The 25,182-nt window shown below is 42.8% G+C and overlaps 1 protein-coding gene across 5 annotated transcripts in view; it reads left to right on the top strand.

The window, feature by feature from the left end:
- The window catches only part of LOC118390932 (rho guanine nucleotide exchange factor 12-like), a 149,126-nt gene that overhangs the window by 47,755 nt on the left and 76,189 nt on the right, over nt 1-25,182 (top strand). For all 5 annotated transcript variants that reach the window (XM_035781784.2, XM_035781782.2, XM_035781781.2 and 2 more), the window contains exons 2-3: nt 22,096-22,116; nt 23,588-23,682. Coding sequence is in view for 2 of the 5 variants with exons in the window: in XM_035781782.2 (XP_035637675.1) it covers nt 22,096-22,116; nt 23,588-23,682 (116 nt within the window). In the remaining 3 variants the exon portion in view is untranslated. The remainder of the gene's footprint in view (nt 1-22,095; nt 22,117-23,587; nt 23,683-25,182) is intronic.

Genomic DNA, 25,182 nt, shown 5'->3' with positions numbered 1-25,182 from the left:
ACTAAACAATCAAAGATTTCAAGAATAAAGGCTGGTTTATACTACGTCTGTCGACAGTTGTCTCGGTGACATCATGAACATTCTATTGTCGTCCGAAATCAAACTTGTCATAATGAAAAAGTATAAACACAAACTACAAGCCGAATGACATCAACAGCCAAAATAGCATAACTGGTATATTTTAACCTCTTGAACCTCTGGGGGCAGTATTTCATTTTTGGATGAAAAACGTTCCCGTTTTAAACAATATATTTTGTCACGAAAAGATGCTCGACTATGCATATAATTGACAGCTTTGGAAAGAAAACACTCTAATGTTTCCAAAACTGCAAAGATATTGTCTGTGAGTGCCACAGAACTAATGCTACAGGCGTAACCAGGATGAAATTTCATACAGGAAGTGAGCCAGATTTTGGAGGCGCTGTATGTCTCCTTATATGGCTGTGAATGCGCAAGGAATGAGCCTGCACTTTCTGTCGTTTCCCCAAGGTGTTTGCAGCATTGTGACGTATTTGTAGGCATATCATTGGAAAATTGACCATAAGAGACTACATTTATCAGGTGTCCGCTCGGTGTCCTCCGTCGAAACTTTTGCGTAATCTCCAGGTGCGTGCATTTTCCCATTTTGAACAGAGGAGAAACCAAACTGCAACGAGTGATTTATCATCGAATAGATATGTGAAAAACCTTGCGGATTGATTCTAAACAACGTTTGCCATGTTTCTGTCGATATTATGGAGTTAATTTGGAAAAAAAATTGCGTTGTAAGGACTGAATTTTGTTTTTTTTTTCTTAGCCAAACGTGATGAACAAAACGTAGCGATTTCTCCTACACAAATAATATTTTTGGAAAAACTGAACATTTGCTATCTAACTGAGTCTCCTCATTGAAAACATCCAAAGTTCTTCAAAGGTAAATTATTTTATTTGAATGCTTTTCTTGTTTTTGTGAAAATGATGCCTGCTTAATGCTATGCTAGCTATCAATACTCTTACACAAATGCTTGTGTAGCTATGGTTGAAAAGCATTTTTTTGAAAATCTGAGATGACAGTGTTGTTAACAAAAGGCTAAGCTTGTGAGCCAATATATTTATTTAATTTCATTTGCGATTTTCGTGAATAGTTAATGTTGGAGTCAACTAAACTAGTTTTTCAACCTCGCCAAATTATAGCTTGTCAACAAGAAATTTGTGGAAAGTCGATTAGGACATCTACTTTGTGCATGGCACAAGTAATTTTTCCAACAATTGTTTACAGACAGATTATTTCACTTATAATTCACTATATCACAATTCCAGTGGGTCAGAATTTTACATACACTAAGTTGACTGCCTTTAAACAGCTTGGAAAATTCCAGAAAATGTCATCATGGTTTTAAAAGCTTCTGATAGGCTAATTGATATAATTTCAGTTGGTGTAATTGGCGGTGTACCTGTGGATGTATTTCAAGGCCTACCTTCAAACTCAGTGCCTCTTTGCTTGACATGTGAAAATCAAAAGAAATCAGCCAAGACCTCATTGGGAGCAATTTCCAAGTTCCTGAAGGTACCACGTTTATCTGTACAAACAATAGTACGCACGTTTAAACACAGGACCACGCAGCCATCATACTGCTCAGGAAGGAGACACGTTCTGTTTTCTAGAGATGTATGTACTTTGGTGCGAAAAAAGTGCAAATCATTCCCAGAACCGCAACAAAGGACCCTGTGAAGATGCTGGAGGAAACGGGTACAAAGTATCTATATTCACAGTAAAACGAGTTCTATATTTCGACATGAGCTGAAAAGCCGCTCAGCAAGGAAGAAGCCACTGCTCCAAAACCATAAAAAAGCCAGACTACAGTTTGCAATTGCACATGGGGACAAAGAACCACATATTTGGAAAAATGTCCTCTGGTCTGATGAAACAAAAGTAGAACGGTTTCGCCATAATGACCATCATTATGTTTGGAGGAAAAAGGGGGAGGCTTGCAAGCCGAATAACACCATCCCAATCGTGAACCATGGGGGTGGCAGCATCATGTTGTTGTGGGGGTGCTTTGCTGCAAAAGGGACTGATGCACTTCACAAAATAGATGGCATCAAGAGGTAGGAAAATTGTGTGGATGTGTTGCTTCAATATCTCAAGACATCAGTCAGGAAGTTAAAGCTTGGTTGTAAATGGGTCTTCCAAATGGACAATGAACCCAAGCATACTTCCAAAGTTGTGGCAAAATGGCTTAAGGACAACAAAGTCAAGGTATTGGAGTGGCTATCACAAAGCCTTGACCTCAATCTTATAGAACATTTCTTGGCAGGACTGAAAAAGCGTGTGCGAGCAAGGAGGCCAAACATGCTCATGCTGCCAAACATACCCTTGTAAAACTGACCATCCTACCAATCCTCGACTTTCGCGATGTCATTTACAAAATAGCCTCCAATACCCTACTCAACAAATTGGATGCAGTCTATCACAGTGCAATCCGTTTTGTCACCAAAGCCCCATATACTACCCACCATTGCGACCTGTACGCTCTCGTTGGCTGGCCCTCGCTTCATACTCGTCGCCAAACCCACTGGCTCCATGTCATCTACAAGACCCTGCTAGGTAAAGTCCCCCCTTATCTCAGCTTGCTGGTCACCATAGCATCTCCCACCTGTAGCACACGCTCCAGCAGGTATATCTCTCTAGTCACCCCCAAAACCAATTCTTTCTTTGGCCGCCTCTCCTTCCAGTTCTCTGCTGCCAATGACTGGAACGAACTACAAAAATCTCTGAAACTGGAAACACTTATCTCCCTCACTAGCTTTAAGCACCAACTGTCAGAGCATCTTACAGATTACTGCACCTGTACATAGCCCACCTATAATTTAGCCCAAACAACTACCTCTTTCCAAACTGTATTTATTTAATTTATTTATTTATTTTGCTCCTTTGCACCCCATTATTTTTATTTCTACTTTGCACATTCTTCCATTGCAAAACTACCATTCCAGTCTTTTACTTGCTATATTGTATTTACTTTGCCACCATGGCCTTTTTTGCCTTTACCTCCCTTCTCACCTAATTTGCTCACATTGTATATAGACTTGTTTATACTGTATTATTGACTGTATGTTTGTTTTACTCCATGTGTAACTCTGTGTCGTTGTATCTGTCGAACTGCTTTGCTATATCTTGGCCAGGTCGCAATTGTAAATGAGAACTTGTTCTCAACTTGCCTACCTGGTTAAATAAAGGTGAAATAAAAAAAATAAAAAAGGCCTACAAACCTGACTCAGTTACACCAGCTCTGTCAGGAGAAATGGGCCAAAATTCCACCAACTTATTGTGGGAAGCTTGTGGAAGGCTGAAACATTTGGTCCAAGTTAAACAATTTAAAGGCAATGCTACCAAATACTAATTCAGTGTATGTAAACTTCTGACCACTGGGAATGTGATGAAAGAAATAAAAGCTGAAATAAATAATTCTCTCTCCTATTATTCGGACATTTCACATTCTTAAAATAAAGTGGTGATCCTAACTGACATAAGACAGGGAATTTTTACTAGGATTAAATGTCAGGAATTGTGAATAACTGAGTTTAAATGGATTTGGCTAAGGTGTATGTAAGGTGTAGGTATGCACATCAGCTTCGACATCGGTTTTGCACATTGGGGCATTAATCTACACATCAGTGAACTTATTGGAATCGGCCGATATTAGCTAAAAATGCCAACGTCGGTATTTTTTATCCGATATGTTCACTGATTTTATATCGTGCATCCCTAATTAAAACTGCATAAGTGTTGATCTCCACTTTCTGGAGGACTGAGTTTTGAAATCAGTGGAATTTGAGTATGATAATTAAGAAGATTGAGAGAACACCTGTCTCCAGATTGCATCTTCAAACTAAGGGCAACCATGGCATCCGACAGGAGACGCGTCCAACAAAGAATTATGTAATATATAATAATACTGGTAAGTTAGTCTAGCTAGCTACATTCTCAGATATTACACGTTTCTAATTTTGACAAAGAGCCATTTGCTTGGCTTGATATAGCCTAATGTTTGCTAGCTAACATTGAACCTGGTTGATTAGCTTGATTGAAGAAATTTTATATCAAATAAAACTAAAAATACTCTGATTTCAGAGCGCTCTCGTCTGAGTGTGCCAGGGAGCACTGAATAACTGATGAATTTACGAATGCTCAACACGCGTTGTATAAGGTCGGTGTCAGTAAAAGTCAGTTAACTCATCAGCCAGAGTGTCTGTGCTACATTCTAAATGTACAAATGTACAATCTGACAGCACAGTTGCAGTCACCAATGCTTTGGATAACATAACAGCCTAACCAGCTCTGCTAGGACGAGTAATGTTCATTGAGCTGTTCTCTCTCACTTAGATATCTGGAAGTAGCTTGCAAGTTGGCTTGGGTGCTTGACTGTTGATGGTACATTCTGAACAACCCTTAAAGAGATGTGTGAGGCTGAAGCTTAAGAGGGTGTGAATGAGTCTGCATGGCTCTAGACAACGCAGGGCTCTCCAGTAGTAGTACCAAAACATTCAAAGGGCGTTTTCTCAAAAGTACGCTTACAAGTTTATAATCTTTCAAATCAAAATTACTTTCCCATTTGTTCATTAACAGTGGTGTATGATATACAATTTTGTATCACTGCGTCTCTACTTTTATCCAATGTAGAAAAATACATTTTGCTACTTAAGACAGATTTGAGCCAGTCGGTCACAATTTGACTACCCTGCATGAATCTGCAGGTAGCTAACCAACCATGATCAATGTTAGCCTAATGTTAGCAAGCTAGCTATAACTAATAATGCAAACCATTCTGAGATACAAATAATATTACTACACAGATCATACACCTAACATTAGCTAGCCATCCAGCCAACTGACGTTAGCTAGCTAACTTACAATGAAAACGACTTTCTTACAAATTTAGAAACATATGTCTGAAAATGTAGCGAGCTAGGCTCTCTTACCGTACACATGGATGAATGCTTCTCCCCCTCTGTCACGGATGCCATGGTTGCCCTTAGTTTGAAGATGTAATCCGGCGATAAGTGTTTTATACAATAGCCTTCTGTATGTTCATTTTTTTCCACTCCCTCTGCATATTTGCAATCAAATGCCAGAATTCTCTCAATCTCTTTAGCTATCATACTCTGCTTCCACCGGGCATTCCACTGACCAAAAGCCATGGATTACTGGCAATATTCACATCACGCTAAAGACGAGCTACCACTTTCAAGGAAAGGGACATGGACAATTACAAGAAAGCCTCCGAGCCATCAAACTTGGAAAAGTCAATGTACTGTAGGACTAAGATTAATTACATAGATTACATCCAATTACATCAGCTCCAATGCTTGTAAAATGTGGCAGGGTTTGCAGACTATTACAGATTACAAAGGGAAACCCAGCCCGGGAGTTGCCCAGTGACGCAAACCTCCCAGTCGAGCTGAATGCCTTCTATGCTCGTTTCGAGGCAAACACTGAGCCAGGCATGAGAGCCCCTGCTATCCCGGGCAACTGTGTGACCTCGCTCCCTGTGGCCAATGTGAGTAAGATTTATTTTATTAGGTTACACTCGCAAGGCCTCGGAGCTAGATGGAATACGCATTCTCAGGGCGCGTTCAGAGCATGCACAGAACAGCTGGCAAGTGTCTTTAATGACATGTCTTTGTCCCAGTCTGTAATCTCAACATTTTTAAAGCAGACCACCATTGTCCCTGTTCCTAAGAACTCAAAGGTAACCTGCCTAAATGACTATCGTCCTGTAGCACTCACATCTGTAACCTGGAATGTCTTTGAAAGACTGGTCATGACACACATCAACACCAGACACCCTGGACCCACTCCCAATTCGCATACCACCCCAACAGATTCACAGATGAGGCAATCTCTATTGCAATCCTCACTGTTGCTCCCACCTGGACAAGAGCAATTTCTATGTAAGAATGCTACTCCAACAACATCATCAAGTTTGTAGCGGTAAGTTCATTTGAAAAATAGAGAGTCTGTTGCAGGGTAAAGCACTGAAAGAGAGAGAAAAAGAGAAATCTTAGCTGTGGTCTTCAGGCCTGCCGGTGTCTGACTGTCCGTTGGTTTGTTGGTTTGCATGTTAAAGCTTCGCAACAATGTTGCTGCTAATCCATGCGATCCATAACGGGTGCGGTCCCAAACAAAAACAACCACGATCTAAAGTGATCACTCCGATGATTGAGTTAAATACTTTATAAACTACAAACGCTGAAAACAAACTTCTGCAGCACAGCACACACAATCAAACTGTCACGCCACCCAAGAGCCCCTCCCCAAAGAGCTGAACGAGCTCTCTTTATTTCCTCCTTCCTTACTGCTCATGCGCTCTTAAAGTGGCAGCGCACGGTGAAGGCTCCGAGCAGATTTCGCCACACTCCTCCCCCCATGAAAAAACAAAGCCTGTAGAAACAGAGAGGACGCAGGCTTTGACAGGTTCATGTTCCTGCTACACAAAACCAGGGAAGTCCTCATCGTCAGAGTCCTCCACGAAGAGGTCCTGCAGGTGTTGCTTTTGCCTGCGATCCAGCTCTTCTGCCGTAGGGTAGCAGGGCTTTAGGTCAACAACATGCACTGTCCTGACATCTTCCCCAGTGTCCTCCAAACAGACCAAGTAGTTCACTGGTCCCAACTGCTGCACTACACGGTATGGACCTTTCCATCTCGAAGCTAGCTTGGCAGTGAACTTCTTAGATGCCTTTGACAGATGATGTGAACGTACCCAGACACAAGACTGGGGTGGAAAACACACGTCTCGTATATGTTTGTCATAGTTTCTCAGCTGTCGTTGTTTGGCTTTGGTTTTGCTGGCCTCCACTCTGGCTAGCAAGGTGTGGTGGTGTTGTACGGCATCAAACGCTGGGCAGTCAGGTGAAACATTCAAACTTTGCAAGACTCTGTCCATCTGACCTTTTAGTAGTCTTCCCAGGTGGAGTTCGGCGGGAGTGACCCCAGAAGTCTCCTGCACGGCAGAGTTCAGTGCAAAGCGAAATTCAGGGAGATGCTGATCCCACCTTGTGTGCTGATCCCCCACGAATGAAGCAATCATCCCCTTCAGGGTTCGGTTTACCCTCTCGGTCAGGTTGGTCTGAGGATGATAGGCTGTGGTCAACTTGGCAATTACACCCCAGTAGGTACAGAGCTCTTTGTAGATTCCTGATATGAACTGCGGACCTCGGTCAGAGAGGATTTGGTCTGGAATCCCGAATCTGGTAAAGACCTCCCTTCTCAGAATTAGAGCAATGGCTGATGCAGTGGCTTTGCGGAGGGGAAACAACTCCACCCAGTGTGTGTAGTAGTCCACGACCACCAATAAAAATTCATTCAGTGTCCCCCGGCTGGGAGGAAAAGGTCCCAGAGGTCAATTCCCAACATTTCATTTGGATGGTTCACCACGGTCTGCTGCATTTTACCAGCAGGTCTGCCAATGTCTGGTTTGTATTTCTGGCAGACTTCACACTGCTGTACAAACTTCCGGGTATCAACCCACATGCCTGGCTAGTAAACCACCTCTTGTAGTCTTCGATAAGTTTTAAAAACTCCAAGATGGCCACTCATGGGATTGGCATGATAAGATTGGATTATCTGGTCACTCAATGTAGAGGGAATGAAGACGCGATAATGGGTGCTGTGTATTCCATCTCCTCTTGGAGTTTTTCGATACACTTTATCCTGAATTATGCTATACTTATCATTGAAGCGACTCTTGGAGTCTTCTTCAGACAGACTCTTGTGGATCGCCATGATGGCAGCATCCTTCTGCTGTGCTCTCCATACACTCTCATCATCCAGAGGAAAGGAATCATCCAGACATTTAGCGGTAGTATAAGTACTGCACAAGGGAGGACAAACATTGGCAGTCTCTGTAATCCGAGAAAGGGCATCTGGTACAACGTTCAGTTTTCCTTTGCGATACTCAATGATGAAGTCAAACTTCTGCAGTCTGACAGACCAGCGAATAAGACGGCTGTTGGTCTTGCCTGATGCCAGAACCCACTGCAGAGCAGCGTGGTCTGTGACAACGGTGAAGATCTTTGCCTCCAAGTAGTAGCTCCATTTCTCCAAAGCCCAGACCACAGAGAGGCACTCGCTTTCAGTCGTTGAATAATTCCTCTCGGCTGAATTAAGGGTGCGACTCGCACAGGCAAGAACTTCTTCTGTTCCAAGTCCTGTTTGTTGAGCCAAGACTGCTCCAAGTCCTGTTTGACTTGCATCCGTGTACACAATGACATGAGCATTCAGGTTAGGATGTCCAAGCACTGGAGGAGTAATTATACTGTTTCTGAGTGCTTCAAATGCACCTTGGCATGCAGAGGTCCATTGGAATTTCACACCTTTCTTCTTAAGGTGGTTGAGGGGTTCGGCTACCTTTGAAAAATCAGGCACAAACCTGTGGTACCATCCAGCCATACCCAGAAACCGCTGAACAGCCTTGAGGGATGTGGGAATTGGGAATTCCTGCACGGCTGCAACTTTGGCTGGATCTGCATGGATACCTTCAGCATTAACCACATGACCAAGGAACTTGAGTTCTGGCAGACAGAAACTACACTTCTTCAAGGTCAAACCTGCAGCTTTTAGTCTGTCGAAGACGGACTGAATGTCTTGCAGATGATCCGCGACAGAGGAGGAGTAGATTATGATGTCATCCAGATACACAAGACAATTTCTACCCCTCAAATCTCCCAGGACAGTCTCCATCAACCGTTGGAAGGTTGCTGGAGCATTCTTCAAACCAAAGGCATGACTTTATGAGTACAAACCAGCAGGCGTGACAAAGGCAGTCTTGTCCTGACTAGCGGGATCCATTGACACCTGCCAATAGCCACTGTTCAGATCCAGATTACTAAAGATGTATGCTCCTGCCAGAGATTCCAGTATTACATTTACATTTAAGTCATTTAGCAGACGCTCTTATCCAGAGCGACTTACAAATTGGTGCATTCACCTTATGACATCCAGTAGAACAGTCACTTTACAATAGTAAAGTATGTCATTTATGTTTGGTAGAGGGTAGGCATCGCTTTCTGTTATGGCATTCGGCTTCCTGTAGTCCACACAGAATCGATATCCACCATCTTTCTTAGGAATCGGGACAACCGGAGAAGCCCATTCGGAAAAAGAAGGTTCCACAATTCCATTCTCCAACATGCTTTTGAGCTGTTCATTGAGAATTGCCAGTTTGGCGGGGGACAGCCTGTAGGGACGCTGCTTAATGGGGACCTCATGCCGGGTAGAGATTTTGTGTTTGAAGACGGTTGTACGGCCGAGTGTAAGAGTACAGACCTCACTGTTCACGTCCAACATCTGGGATAGCTGCCACCTTTCATCATCAGACACACATGCCTGTTCCACCGCTTGTTTGATGTAGAAATCAGCATCAGGTTTGCTTTTGTTCTCGGATAGAAGGGGGGGTACGGCGGTAATCAGGGTGATAGTTGGGTTCTCAGACTTCACTGGTGGAACATGTTTTTGTCTTTGTCTCTTTATATTTTCTCTGACTTGACCTTGTCCGGACTCTGTATAATGTAGCAGGCTCTTAATGATGGTGTTGAAGTCGTGCCTGGCCATGCGGTCGTGGGTGAACAGGGAGTACAGGAGGGGACTGAGCACGCACCCCTGGGGAGCTCCAGTGTTGAGGATCAGCTTGGCAGACATGTTGCTACCTACCCTCACCACCTGGGGGCGGCCTGTCAGGAAGTCCAGGATCCAGTTGCAGAAGGAGGTGTTTAGTCCCAGGATCCTTAGCTTAGAGATGCGATTTGAGGGTACTATGGTGTTGAACGCTGAGCTGTAGTCAATTAATAGCATTCTCATGTAAGTGTTCCTTTTGTCCAGGTGGGAAAGGGCAGTGTGGAGTGCAATAGAGATGACATCATCTGTGGATCTTTTTGGGCGGTATGCAAATTGGAGTGGGTCTAGGGTTTCTGGTTTAATGGTGTTGATGTGAGCCATTACCAACCTTTCAAAGCACTTCATGGCTACAGACGTGAGTGCTACGGGTCTATAGTCATTTAGGCAGGTTGCCTGTGTGTTCTTGGGCACAGGGACTATGGTGGTCTGCTTGAAACATGTTGGTATTACAGACTCAATCAGTAACATTTTGAAAATGTCAGTGAAGACACTTTCCAGTTGGTCAACACATGCCCGGAGCACACTTCCGTCTGGCCCCGCAGTCTTGTGTATGTTGACCTTTTTAAAGGTCTTACTCACGTCGGCTACGGAGAGCGTGATCACACAGTCACCCGGAACAGCTGATGCTCTCATGCATGCCTCAGTGTTGCTTGCCTCGAAGCAAACATAGAAGTGATTTAGCTTATCTGGTAGGCTCGTGTCACTGGATAGCTCGTGGCTGTGCTTCCCTTTGTAGTCTGTCATAGTTTGCAAGCCTTGCCACATAAGACGAACGCCGGAGCAGGTGTAGTATGATTCAATCTTAGCCCTGTATTGACGCTTTGCCTGTTTGATGGTTCGTCGCAGGGCGTAGCTGGATTTCTTGTATGCTTCCGGGTTAGTGTCCCGCACCTTGAAAGCGGCAGCTCTACCCTTTAGCTCAGTGCGGATGTTGCCTGTAATCAATGGCTTCTGGTTGGGGTATGTACGTACAGTCACTGTGGGGACGACGTCCTTGATGCACTTATTGATAAAGCCACTGACCGATGTGTTGTTCTCCTCAATGTCATCGGAAGAATCCCGGAACATGTTCCAGTCTGTGATAGCAAAACAGTCCTGTAGTTTAGCATCTGCATCATCTGACCACTTTCTTTTATAGACCGAGCCACTGGTGCTTCCTGCTTGAATATTTGCTTGTAAGTAGGAATCAGGAGGATAGAGTTGTGGTCGGATTTACCAAATATAGGGCGAGGGAGCGATTTGTACGCGTCTCTGTGTGTGAAGTACAGGTGCTCTAGAATTTTTTTCCCCCCTGGTTGCACATTTAACATGTTGCTATAACTTTGGTAGAACTGATTTAAGTTTCCCTGCATTAATGTCTCCAACCACTAGGAGCGCCGCCTCTGGGTGAGTGATTTCCTGTTACAGCTGACTGAGTGCAGTCTTAGTGCCAGCATCTGTCTGTGATGGTAAATAAACAGCCATGAAAAGTATAGCTGAAATCTTTCTAGGCAAGTAGTGTGTGTGGCCTGCAATTTATCATAATATACTCTACTTCATGCAAGCAAAATCTAGAGACTTCCTTGGATTTCATGCACCAGCTGTTGTTTACAAATATGCACAGACCACCCCCCTCGTCTTACCAGAGTGTGCTGTTCTATCTTGCCGGTGCAGTGTATATCCCGCTAGCTTAATATCCTTGACATCATTCAGCCACGATTCCGTGAAACATAGGATATTACAGTTTTTGATGTCCCGTTGGTAGGATATTCTCTCTCTCCGCTCCCTCTCTCTAGGTCTTAATCTCTTTCGTGTTCTCTTTTTTTCTCCCGCTTTCTCTCTTTTATCTCCCCCTTTCTCTCTCTCTGTCTCTCTCTCTCACTTTCTCTCTCTTGATTATATACTTTGACCAGAGGAGTGTTCGGTCTGCAGTGCTTTGAAGAGTTCACTGCCGTCAGGAGCCTCGGAACTGCATGGCATCTCTCTGCCTGGAGCTTCTCTTGAACTCACTTGAACTATTTTCCATGAACTTTCTACCCCCCCAACTATAGTTTCTTTATTCATGATGTGGCAATGTACAATATACAATCTTTACAGACTTTACAGCAATAATATTATTGACAGCCTTGAGTTGAATATGCTCGTGTTTCAGTCGCAGACTTCCTGTGCTACAACAATGCATTAAAATGTGTATATAATAAGAACAAATAGGATTTATATAGTGCTTCTCCAGTAGCTCAAAGTGCCACCTGCACCTGAGTGCTACACAACTCCTTGTCCATTCTAACAGTTGTTAATAATGTAACTGCTGTCTTGGGAAGAAGGTGAGGACCAATGCGCAGTGTGATACGTGTTCATCTTTTTTAATGTAAACTGAACACTGAATAACAAAACAACAAAGAAAACAACCGAAACAGTTCTGTCTGGTGCAGACACACAAAGACAGAAAACAACCACCCACTAAACACAATGGAAAACAGGCTGCCTAAATATGGTTCTCAATCAGGGACAACGATTGACAGCTGCCTCTGATTGAGAACCATACCAGGCCAAACACAGAAATAGCAAATCATTGAAAAACTAACATAGACAACCCACCCAACTCACGCCCTGACCATACTAAAACAAAAGACAAAACAAAGGAACTAAGGTCAGAACGTGACAAATAAGCTGGCAGCAATTGATAGTGATGACGTCTGTCTGTCTAGGTAGTAGGTACTGGAGTTACGTAGAAAGAAGGGTTTATTGATATGAGCAGTCGGGCTGACGTTGATAAATGACGGTCATAGTCATACTAATCTGATTATGACATTTTGCTCTTTTAGGTCTTTGCCTAGAGTTAGCTTTTCTCTGAGCATAGACAGATATGCCAGATTTTTCTTTCTCTCTTCTCTCTCCCTCTCTCTCCAAATGCTCTCTGTTGTTGGTCAGACTGTTCTGTGTTCTGGTGTATTCATTGGAGGAGGCAGTGTGTTCTAGACGAGTTGTCTTATCTCACAAGCCCAGGTCAAATCAAAACAAGCATCACTAGCCTTCTACCAGGTGATGCACACTCACTCACTCACACAATACACGAATGCAAGCAAGCAATCACACACACACACCTCATTCTCACAAACACACGCACATGCACTCACATTCACACACACACACACACACTCAGACAACGCTGCTGTCCCATGCTATAGAGACTTTGAACTACTGGTCGTGTCCCATTTCACACGGTGTATTTCAATGCTTTATCCCCAACGTAGCGCATCATAATATTTCTACTGCTGTACATTGTATTTTAGTTACACTGTTTATAGACACTGCATATTTATTTATGCACTGGATTCTCACGGTGCACATATGTATAGATTGAATTTGATTACTGCTACAGTGCTATTTGTTTAGCGGTGTTCTAACAGTTCTATCAGTTTAGCGGTGTTCTAACAGGTGAAGCGAAATGCTTATGTAACAAGCTCCTGACAATACAGTAAAATGTCAAATAATTCAAATGTAAGGGAACAAAATACTGATGTAGGCCGGGAGGATTTACAGAAGATCAGCTAAGAATTATATGTACAGCTGTAGATATGTCAAGAATCTAGTGCATAAATACATTTGCCGTGTGTGTAAACAGTGTAACTAAAATACAATGTACAGTAGTAGAAATATTCTGATGCGCTATATAGCTTCATGGTCGTTGTTCATTTATTGTTTTGTTCAGTTTACTTCGTGTTTTCATCATCCATTAAAATGATGCATTCACGCTGCGCTTTGGTCCGCTTCTTACGACGATCGTGACAACTAAACCAACTTAATATCTACTAAGATAACATACAGTGGGGCAAAAAAGCAGTTAGTCAGCCACCAATTGTGCAAGTTCTCCCACATAGGTACACTTCAACTATGACAGACAAAATGAGAAAAAGAATTCCAGAAAATCACATTGTAGGATTTTTAATGCATTTATTTGCAAATTATGGTGGAAAATAAGGATTTGGTCAATAACAAAAGTTTATCTCAATACTTTGTTATATACCTTTTGTGGGCAATGACAGAGGTCAAATGTTTTCTGTAAGTCTTCACAAGGTTTTCACACACTGTTGCTGGTATTTTGGCCCATTCCTCCATGCAGATCTCCTCTAGAGCAGTGATGTTTTGCGGCTGTTGCTGGGCAACACAGACTTTCAACTCCCTCCAAAGATTTTCTATGGGGTTGAGATCTGGAGACTGGCTAGGCCACTCCAGGACCTTGAAATGCTTCTTACGGAGCCACTCCTTCGTTGCCCGGGCAGTGTGTTTGGGATCATTGTCATGCTGAAAGATCCAGACACGTTTCATCTTCAATGCCCTTGCTGATGGAAGGAGGTTTTCACTCAAAATCTCACGATACATGGCCCCATTCATTCTTTCCTTTACACGGATCAGTTGTCCTGGTCCCTTTGCAGAATAATAGCCCCAAAGCATGATATTTCCACCCCCATGCTTCACAGTAGGTATGGTGTTCTTTGGATGCAACTCAGCATTCTTTGTTCTCCAAACACGACGAGTTGAGTTTTTACCAAAAAGTTATATTTTGGTTTCATCTGACCATATGACATTCTCCTGTATGACATTCTCCCAATCTTCTTCTGGATCATCCAAATGCTCTCTAGCGAACTTCAGACGGGCCTGGACATGTACTGGCTTAAGCAGGGGGATACGTCTGGCATTGCAGGATTTGAGTCCCTGGCGGCATATTGTGTTACTGATGGTAGGCTTTGTTACTTTGGTCCCAGCTCTCTGCAGGTCATTCACTAGGTCCCCCCGTGTGGTTCTGGGATTTTTGCTCACAGTTATTGTGATCATTTTGACCACACGGGGTGAGATCTTGCGTGGAGCCCCAGATCGAGGGAGATTATCAGTGTCTTCCATTTCCTAATAATTGCTCCCACAGTTGATTTCTTCAAACCAAGCTGCTTACCTATTGCAGATTCAGTCTTCCCAGCCTGGTGCAGGTCTACAATTTTGTTTCTGGTGTCCTTTGACAGCTCTTTGGTCTTGGCCATAGTGGAGTTTGGAGTGTGACTGTTTGAGGTTGTGGACAGGTGTCTTTTATACTGATAACAAGTTCAAACAGGTGCCATTAATACAGGTAACGAGTGTAGGACAGAGGAAGAAGTTACAGGTCTGTGAGAGCCAGAAATCTTGCTTGTTTGTAGGTGACCAAATACATATTTTCCACCATAATTTGCAAATAAATTCATTAAAAATCCTACAATGTGATTTTCCGGATTTTGTCATTTTGTCTCAATTTGTCAGTCATAGTTGAAGTGTACATATGATGAAAATTACAGGCCTCTCTCATATTTTTAAGTGGGAGAACTTGCACAATTGGTGGCTGATTAAATAATTTTTTGCCCAACTGTATATAATTGTTCTAAGATCGTCATAAAATGGATAATTTAGCCATTTGATTTAGAATTTTAGGACCCTTGTAGGTTAATTTGGCGGTTACTGCTATAGTCGATAGAAACGCCATTGAATAACACATTTGTACATGGCAAAACAGATCATAATACATCACAAGAAATAGGGTTTTGAAGTGTTTGTTCTATATCTGAGAGAGTTAAGAAGTTACATTCAGATGACTCCCCAGAAGCCGTGAGTCATAGAGCAAAAACAACCGACACCTTCATGTTTGTCAGAGTCTGCCCTTTCGATATTGGTTTGTAGTTCAAACGGTTTAGTCTGGACAGTTGGCTTTGTGAGAAGACACCTTCGAAATTAGGACATCCACAACGGAGATCAGACGACTGCCGTAAAACTTGTCATAGAGTAAAACAGTTCATGTGAGGTATCTTTTGATGGTGGTGACTCATTAGTTTAGCTGAAAAGGTTAGGAATTTACAGACTATTTCCTGATGATTTTCTTGTAGAAAAACACAGCTTTCACAAGCCCCATGTTATGGAAGTTTTAAATCGGTGGAAAGAGGGGATTGAGCTACTGCCACTGCACAAAACGGTACGTCTCTAGCATAAACACACAGGGAGCCATTCAAATTTCAAAAAGCGTCACCGTGTGATGTCCGTCCGGGTGCGTCAATCAACTCTAGGGGTTAGTGCTGAGAGATTAGCCGAAACATCAGTTTACTTTTGTTTTTTAAATAACTAATTGATTATTTTAATTCCATTTAGTTTTTTTCCCTGTGAGCTCAACGCACAAATCAAGCATGAACTGTGGGATGTTATAGGAAGGTGTAATTTTCAACAGGTCAATAGTAGTCATAGTTAGTGCAGAAGATCTGTTAATTAACTATATTGACCAGAATCCATTGTGCCTACAGCTGCCTATTTTCATTGGTTATTGCATGGACAAGCCTGTGGGGCAAGCCAGACACGGAAAAGAAGGGAGGGAGGGAGTGGGAAGGAATGCATCGCGAACAAGGGCTATAGAGAAGTTTCTTAGGTATCTCTGCCCGACAATACATCTCATTTATTGATAGTTGTTATTCAGCAGTCTTAAAAGTCTTATCTACTGTAATGACCTGACTAGATCATAAAGGAGCACTTCTGACACCAATGTAATGAAACAGGCAGGGAGCAGGCCTCGAACCCTCGACCTTTGAGCCCGAGGTCAGGCGCGCTATCGACTGTGCCGCAAAAGCATGCTCGTGCGGCAGGGACGGTTTCTGCGCTTATAAACCCAGGGTTGTTACACTACTTTGAATAACTACTGAAATAGTGATTCTGTCAGACAGCAGGCAGCTAACCAGCTGGGCTACAAGCCTGAATAGGATGACTCTTTTGAGAGCACAGAGATCGATGGCTGGCTGGCTGCTATTGCCTGAGCAGAGATTATGATTTGGAATGAAATAAGTTATCAAATATTTTTTGAAATATACACGACAACTGAAATATGTTATTAAAGTTGTGTGAATATAGGATGCTTTATTGAGTTTGTATTAATTAACTTACAAAGTCATCGTCATACTAAAAACAAATATCTAATATGCACAACCAAAATATTTAAAGTAATGTGAATAAGTTGTTAGAGCCCTAATAAGTGATAGTAATTGGCAGTCAATACCATGAATTGTTGTATTGTTACAGCATTCAACCCACATAATACATTTATTGTTTAAAATCAAAACTAAAATCAAAAACTGATTATCTAAAACCTAACTGAAACCGAACCCACTTCAAAAAGCACTAATCGCTCAGCACTATTAGGGGGTTAAGTGAAATTACCAGGTTTCGCCCACTAGATGCCCTTTTCCTTCTACTGGCCTTTTGTCCATTTTTCAGGTCTCTTGTGTTTATCAAATGTATCACAACATTTTCTTTGCAACTTTAGGTAGAAAACCAATAGCTTTTGCTCATGATGAAAATAAATTGTGTGGTTATTCTAACATATCAGTCCTCCATGAAAGCAATTTAGTTTGTCATTTTCTTAGCAACCTAATGCTTCAACCCAGTTCTCCTTGAATAGTCCAACAAGTGGCAGCTCTCTGAGAGGGCTATCCCTATGGTACAATTCTCATATGAAGCCCCAAAATTAGATGGGGAAATGGGAAAGTGACTAAAATGTTCTGAAAAACCTAATAAAATAATATAATTATAAACCATTATGTATTTATTTGTATGAAATGATTAGGAAATTATGTGATTAGTGACATTTACCATTTTACCTGTGGTAACTTAACAAGGATTATCCACACGCTTTTCAATGTTCATTGCCTTTACTTGCAAACGACAAAATAAAGGGTTACAGCCCTGTAGAAAAGATACGAAACCGGGGAGAAAATACAGAATTCAACATGAGTAAACGTCCTGTTGAATACTGGGCCAACTCTGGGTGCAGGAGACTTCAATGGCTAATTTCTCTGAACAGTGAAAAAAACATAAACTTCACAGAGAATACAATACATAGAATGAATAAATAATACTCCAAGCCGTAGCTTCATACTACTTGTCAAACAGAGAAATGATCCTGTATACTGGCCGTTGGGTTTTGCTTGGTGTGGGGGGTCCGTGGGTGGCTATTTACTTTTTTTTTTTTAATTCATTGTTAGGATGACGTTTTGTCAAAATCGAATGTTAGGTACTATATTTATTTAATGTTATATGAATCCTATAAATTAAAATGGCCAATTTGGTTGCAATAAATTAGCTTAATTTCTCAGATCAAATTATATTTAACCAAAATAATGTTGCTGAAATGCTGATCTTATCTATTTCTAACTAAAGAAACAAGTTCAGAACAATTTGAGATGGGAAGTCCTCATTCTTTTGCTTTTTGAAGTGGAATGACCCCTAAGCCTCTCTGGCCCTGTAGCTTGTCTACATCGAAAGGGATCAGGTCATATCCCAAAGACGTACCGTTTCAAGTCCTGCCGCTGCAGTGCCGCTTCCCTTTCTCACTTTCCCACTCTTCTCTGTGTTGTTTTGAACCTCTTCCATAGACCTGATTGTCTTAGAAATCTTAAAAAACAACAGTGTCCCCGTGCCAAGTATCCCGGGCAAACCTGTTATCTTACTCACACTTTCCAAGAAGCTTCATTTAGCTTAGCAGGCACCACTGAGTGAGAGCACTTTCCGGCACTCCATTTGTTGTTGTAACAGTTTTAGCGATGAACTGCAATGAAGAGTGAGGTAGAGAGGTAGTCATGTTCGAGGCATACAGGAATGGTGTTCAATCCTCTACGTATGGGAATGGCACAAAATGGACACCCTCGAGTGCATCCTTCTGTAGAACTCTTGTGCTGTTTTCATTTTTCCCCCTCTACCTTGTCCACTTGTGCAAAACTGGGGTTGGTCAGTAACATCAAAGAGGATGTGAAGCCAAGATGATTCCTTCATAGCATTAGCTGTCACACTTTTTTTGCATTGTTTTTCCTATGATAAAGTTCCAATTTGAAATATTCCATGTCGTAGTAATAAGTGTCTTTGACGACATTGGTCATAGGAAAAATAGACAAGTAATTTCACGAGAGAGGCAATGGGATGTGACAATCACAGAACTGTTTACATGCAGTGTCTCATGAGTAATGCTTTTTGCTTGCCATTTAAAATTAGGCAGCCATTGCTGCACTGCCAAGGCTATATATTTGCTAATTTACCCATTTTATTTAGCTTTTGGGTAGTAATTTACTGTAATAAATTGAAGGATCATTCAATTATTTCGCTACATACTTGTCCATATCTGAGTGGTCTCTTGCTAGATGGTGTTAACTTGGCCTTTTGTTGTTAAAGTAGAACTTAAATGGAATATTGATAAAGATGATTCAATTTAAAGGCTCGGTAGCATAAACTTAACCACATGTAACATGGATTTGTATTAGAATACGCATCAAAAGTCCCAATGCAAAGTGACATCTCACTTTCCTATTTTTTTTTTCATTTTTTCATTAAACTGATCAGAATTCTGAAAAATGATGGCAGAAAAAACATTTGCGGGTTGTGGCGTAATATGGAGGACGCGGTAAGCCAACCTATTCTCTATAATGTAAACCACCATGGTCAACATAGCTTAGTATTAAGCCAGAGAACAACTAGTCTAGAACAAAACAATATAAACTAGTCTAGAACAACAGATATAAAGTAGAGGGAGCGGAGACTTACCGATTGATGGCTGAGTTAGCTACCAAAGTCAAAGAAGAGTCATGGCGAGGCCTTCAGAGGGAGAGGCCGTTTCACCGGCCAAGGGAACGTCAGCTAATCCAATAGTGATATAGTGAGGTAAATCCATATTGAATTTACCCGGTTTGTCTCCATCAATGCTGACACTGACGCTGTACTGGTAGTTTGGCAGTTCACCCTCGCAACAACTGCTCCCTGGGCGCCGATGACGTGGACATTGATTAAGGCAGTCCTCCGCACCTCTGTGATTGAGGGGTTGGGTTAAATGCGGTGGAAACTTTTCAATTGAATGCATTCAGTTTTGCCACTGACTAGGTACAGTATGCCCTTTCCCTTTCTCACTAAGTTATTTAGTCTTTGACCACACTGTGTTGTTACTTAGGTAAGTAAAAACTCATGGTTCCTACCTTAAAGGAATTGATTTTATAACAAGACTAAATATATTAAAAGCTACTTGCAGTGGGACCTAACCTTCTGCTAAAGCTAACGGATAATAGTTAAAGGCTAGCAATCAATCTTTGTTTTCCATTGATCAGCCTTGTTAGCTTGAACACGATAACAAGTTCATTGTTCCCCTCAGGCTTTCAACATATCAATTAGGCCTCTCTTTCTCAATTTTGAATGAGTGTGCATTTAAGGGTCTAAATATCAGCTTAATCCCCTTCTCAGCTAGCTGGTTAGCCACCACCCAGTGTGCATGATGTCTTTCCTCACCCATGCAGTCTATCCCCTATCCCGTCCTAATCTCCTCAGGGCACATCAGAGGAGAACCAGTTTAAAAGCTCATCCTGTTCTCAGACAGTATAGTAGTGAATCCCATGTCTCTCTATTTGGCAGGGGTTCAATATGACTGGCTTGATGTCAGATTTTTTTATTGAATGATGTTCATTTCCTTTTATAAACGGCGCTATTTGGTCGAATTAAGTAACTTTTAAACTATTAAGAGGTGTTCTCAAATTCAAGGCAGTAGCGGTGGAGTGTTGTATCACAGTGTATTCGGTAAATGTTATATTATGGATCTCATCCATAATGAGTGATTGAGTGATTTCTTTCTGTCAAAAAGAGACCTTCATGTACGAGCTCTGTAGTCTGGGTACTAGCACAGGATTTTCCAAATCCTACCCCTCTTGCCTTCTCTTAAAGATACCCACTCCCCTTTTCCCCCTCTTCTCCTCCCCTCTCATCCCCCACCCGCCCACATTCAGGACAGGAAATGGGAGCCCTGCCAGAAGCCCCCTCTGTTTCCGGGAATCTGTCCCACAATGCTGCAGTGTAGTAAGTTGGCTTTGACGTGAACGCCATTGTTCAAAGTTCAGGCCCCATTGTCTGAGAGAAGGAACCGCAACAAAAACAAAAACCACCCGCGGAAGGATGTGGAGGGGTAGAGAGAGGGAGAGAGGGGGGCCTGTGCTATTTATATGGAGATCCCTCCCATCCTCCTATCTGTCAGACTTAGGGATCAGGGTAGGGTAGGGATCTATGTGTTTGATATGCCAGCCAGTGGAACAACTGGGAGCCAGAAGGTGCCTGAGGACATGGGGCTTATGTTGGCATCGTCACACCACCGCCCGTTTTATGATGAAATTAATTAGTGGGTCTGGTCTTAAGTCATTTCTGGTCCCCCTGAGTTATGGTGGTGGTTGTGATCATGTGTTGTGTAAGCAGAGGATGACAGATGTTCCTATGATAGTGCACTCTACTGGTTAGCAGCATCTTATGGGCAGTACCAGCGGCAACTTGGCAAAGTCGGTTTAGAGGTGGGAGGGGGGTTAGAAGCTGGCTGTGGCTCACTGAGGATATCACTACCAGAAACACAAACCTAAGTATACAGAAACATGCAGATGACCAGGGAGACAAGGGCTTGTATTCATAAAGTGCATCAGAGTAGGAGGGCTGATCTCGGCTGTACATGGGGGACCTAATACTGGATCAGCAGTTCTACTCTACGGTGCTTTATGAATACAGGCCCTGGTTTCCCCGGAACTGTACATTTACTGTATATACATATCGTTTCTGAAAATGTACACTACCGATCAACAGTTTTAGAACACCTACTCAAGGGTTTTTCTTTCTTTTTTTTACTATTTTCTACATTGTTGAATAATAGTGAAGACATCAAAACTATGAAATAACACACATGGAATCATGTAGTAACCAAAAAGTGTTAAACAACTATATTTTATATTTCACATTCACAACACAACTGATTGGATCAAACACATTAAGAAGGAAAGAAATTCCACAAATGAACTTCTAAGAAGGCACACCTATTCATTGAAATGCATTCCAGGTGATTACCTCATGAAGCTGGTTGAGAGAATGCCAAGCGTGTGCAAAGCTGTCATCAAGGCAAAGGGTGGCTATTTGAAGAATCTCAAATATAAAATTTATTTTGATTTGTTTTACACTTTTGTGGTTACTACATGATTCCGTAAGTGTTATTTCATAGTTTTGATGTCTTCACCATTATTATTCAACGATCTAGAAAATAGTCAACTTGACTGGTAGTGTATGTTCATTGTGTAACTTTCTTGACGTAGAATGCAATGGCAATAAAAAGTTGTAGAATATAGTCACATGTGGTAGCGAATTAAGAAAACACTTTTAATAAATTCTCTAATGAACATGTTTTAGTCCAGGTACAGGCTTAATCAGTTGTTGCTTGACTTAACATTTCTGTACCTCACGAATGTCAAAATTCTACAGGCCCAAGGAGTCTTCATATAGTTGGCGAAAATGATCCTGTCTAGAAAATCTGAATAGGCATCACAATATAGAATTAGAACAGTACTTCACCAATGACAAAGAGTATTATTATAGTTTTTAATTCTTTCTCAACTTTGTTTTTGCAGGGTTCCCAAAAAAGCAACCAGGTAAGTTGTTTCGTTAATCTTTGTCCACATTGTCAATCACGAAGGACTGCAATTGTGACATCCAGATGAATATCTGCGTATAACTAGAAAGTCTTACCACAAAATAAATCATATGCCCCCAAGAGTTGGGACACCTGGTATGTGTCCGTAATGGAACCTTATTAGATGCAGCCCTGTGTTTTGAGTGGATTAATCCCGATGTGATTAGGCTTTAGGACCCCATACCGCCTTACACTCTGTTCAGCATATTAAGATTACACTTAATGTGTTTCGAATGGAATTAAGAAATTTAGAAATATTATGGCGAGCAATGTCGGAGTCTGGAGTATAGTACGTAAACATTATTAGTGACCAGTGTTCCATTATTGAAGTGACCAGTGTTCCATGTCTATGTACATAGAGCAGCAGCCTGTAAGGTGCAGGGATGAGTAACCGATTGGTAGCCGGCTAGTGACAGTGACTAAGTTCAGGACTGGGTGGTGGCCGGCTAGTGATGGCTATTTAACTGTCTGATGGCCTTGAGATAGAACCTGTTTTCAATATCTCGGTCCAAGCTTTAAAGTACCTGTATTGACCTCACTTTCTGGATGATAGCTGTCATGCGTCTAGACCGATGTGTCGAGTCTGTCTGTCTGTCTGTCTGTCTGTCTGTCTGTCTGTCTGTCTGTCTGTCTGTCTGTCTGTCTGTCTGTCTGTCTGTCTGTCTGTCTGTCTGTCTGTCTGTCTGTCTGTCTGTCTGTCTGTCTGTCTGTCTGTCTGTCTGTCTGTCTGTCTGTCTGTCTGTCTGTCTGTCTGTCTGTCTGTCTGTCTGTCTGTCTGTCTCTGTCTGTCTGTCTGTCTGTCTGTCTGTCTGTCTGTCTGTCTGTCTGTCTGTCTGTCTGTCTGTCTGTCTGTCTGTCTGTCTGTCTGTCTGTCTGTCTGTCTGTCTGTCTGTCTGTCTGTCTGTCTGTCTGTCTGTCTGTCTGTCTGTCTGTCTGTCTGTCTGTCTGTCTGTCTGTCTGTCTGTCTGTCTGTCTGTCTGTCTGTCTGTCTGTCTGTCTGTCTGTCTGTCTGTCTGTCTGTCTGTCTGTCTGTCTGTCTGTCTGTCTGTCTGTCTGTCTGTCTGTCTGTCTGTCTGTCTGTCTGTCTGTCTGTCTGTCTGTCTGTCTGTCTGTCTGTCTGTCTGTCTGTCTGTCTGTCTGTCTGTCTGTCTGTCTGTCTGTCTGTCTGTCTGTCTGTCTGTCTGTCTGTCTGTCTGTCTGTCTGTCTGTCTGTCTGTCTGTCTGTCTGTCTGTCTGTCTGTCTGTCTGTCTGTCTGTCTGTCTGTCTGTCTGTCTGTCTGTCTGTCTGTCTGTCTGTCTGTCTGTCTGTCTGTCTGTCTGTCTGTCTGTCTGTCTGTCTGTCTGTCTGTCTGTCTGTCTGTCTGTCTGTCTGTCTGTCTGTCTGTCTGTCTGTCTCACCCACCATGCCATCTGTGTTTTTGTGTACCCAGGACCCTTAGCATTCTCAGCAAGGACCACCCCCCAGACAAGAAACCCAAGAGTGACAAAAACACAGTCCCACCTCTGCAGGAGTTTGACCCTACTGGTAAGTGTGCCAATATTCTGGGCCTTCCTCTGACACTGCATGCAGTTTCTGGATGGCAGGGAGTTCAGCCCCAGTGATATATACCCTCTGTAGCGCCTTGCAATCGAGGGCGGTGCAGAACCCATACCAAGTGGTGATGCAGCCAGTCAAGATGCTCTCAATGGTGCCGCTGTATGCATGTAACTTTATGAGGATCTGGGCCTTCCGAGTGGCGGTGTGGTCTAAGGCACTGCATCGCAGTGCTAGAGGCGTCACTACAGATCCCAGTTCGATCCCGGGCTGTGTCGCAGCCGGCCGCGACCGAGAGACCCATGAGGCGGTGCACAATTTGGCCCAGCGTCGTCCGGGTTAGGGGAATGGTTTGTCCGGCGGGGTTGTCCTTGTCCCTTCGCGCTCTAGCGACTCCTATGGTGGGCCGGGCGCATGCATGTTGAAACGGTCACCAGTTGGACAGTGTTTCCTCTCTGACATCATTGCGGCTGGCTTCCGGGCTTAGCGAACAGTGTGTCAATAAGCAGTGTGGCTTGGCAGTCGTGTTACGGAGGATGCTTGGCTCTCGACCTTCGCCTTTTCCTAGTCCGTATGGGAGTTGCAGCGATACTGTATTGGATATCACGAACTTGGTGAGAAAAAGCTGTAAAAAAAATACAATAATAATAAGCTCTTGACCTTCTCCACTACAGCACTGTCGATGTGGATGGGCGCATGCTCGCCCCTCCGCTTCTTGTAGTCCACGATCAACTCCTTTGTTTTGCTGAAGTTGAGGGAGAGGTTGTTGCCAGGCCTCTCACTTCATCCCTGTAGGCGGTCTCATCACCTACCACCGTAGTGACATCAGAAAACTTGATGGTGCTGTGTGCCCACATGGTCGTGGGTGAACAGGGAGTACAGGAGTAGACTAAGCACACACCCCTGAGGGGCCCGTGTTGATGATCAGCGTGGCAGATGTATTGTTTCCAACCGTCACCACCTGGAGCCGGCCTTCAGAAGGTCCAGGATCAAGTTGCAGAGGGAGGTGTTCAGTCCCAGGGTCCTGAGCTTGGTGATGAGTTTGGAGGGGACTATGGTGTTAAACGCTGAGCTGTAGTCCATGAACAGCATTCTCGCATAGATATTCCTCTTGTTCAGTTGGGAGACAGCAGTGTGGAGTGCAATAGAGATTGCGTCGTCTGTGGATTTGTTGGTGCGGTATGCGAATTGGACTGGGTCCAGGATGTCAGGATGATGGTGTTGATGTGAGTCATGACCAGCCTTTCAAAGCATTTCATGGTTGCAGATGTGAGTGCTACGGGACAATAGTCATTTAGGCAGGTTTATGCAACAGATGTTAGTGCATTGAATCGTATCGCATCAAACCGAATCGCATTGATTCGTTCCTCTAATCAAATCGAATCGCACCGAATCGTTTCAAACTGAAATGTACCGTTCCTGTATATTATCGGAGTCCCTGTATTTAACTAAGGCCTTTAGTCTCCCATTGACATCAATGCATGCTGAATC

The sequence above is a fragment of the Oncorhynchus keta genome, chromosome 12 (assembly GCF_023373465.1).
Source record: "Oncorhynchus keta strain PuntledgeMale-10-30-2019 chromosome 12, Oket_V2, whole genome shotgun sequence".
Classification (NCBI taxonomy): domain Eukaryota; kingdom Metazoa; phylum Chordata; class Actinopteri; order Salmoniformes; family Salmonidae; genus Oncorhynchus; species Oncorhynchus keta.
The sequence above is the reverse complement of the archived record's forward strand: the minus strand, read 5'-3'. Positions and strand labels throughout refer to the sequence as shown.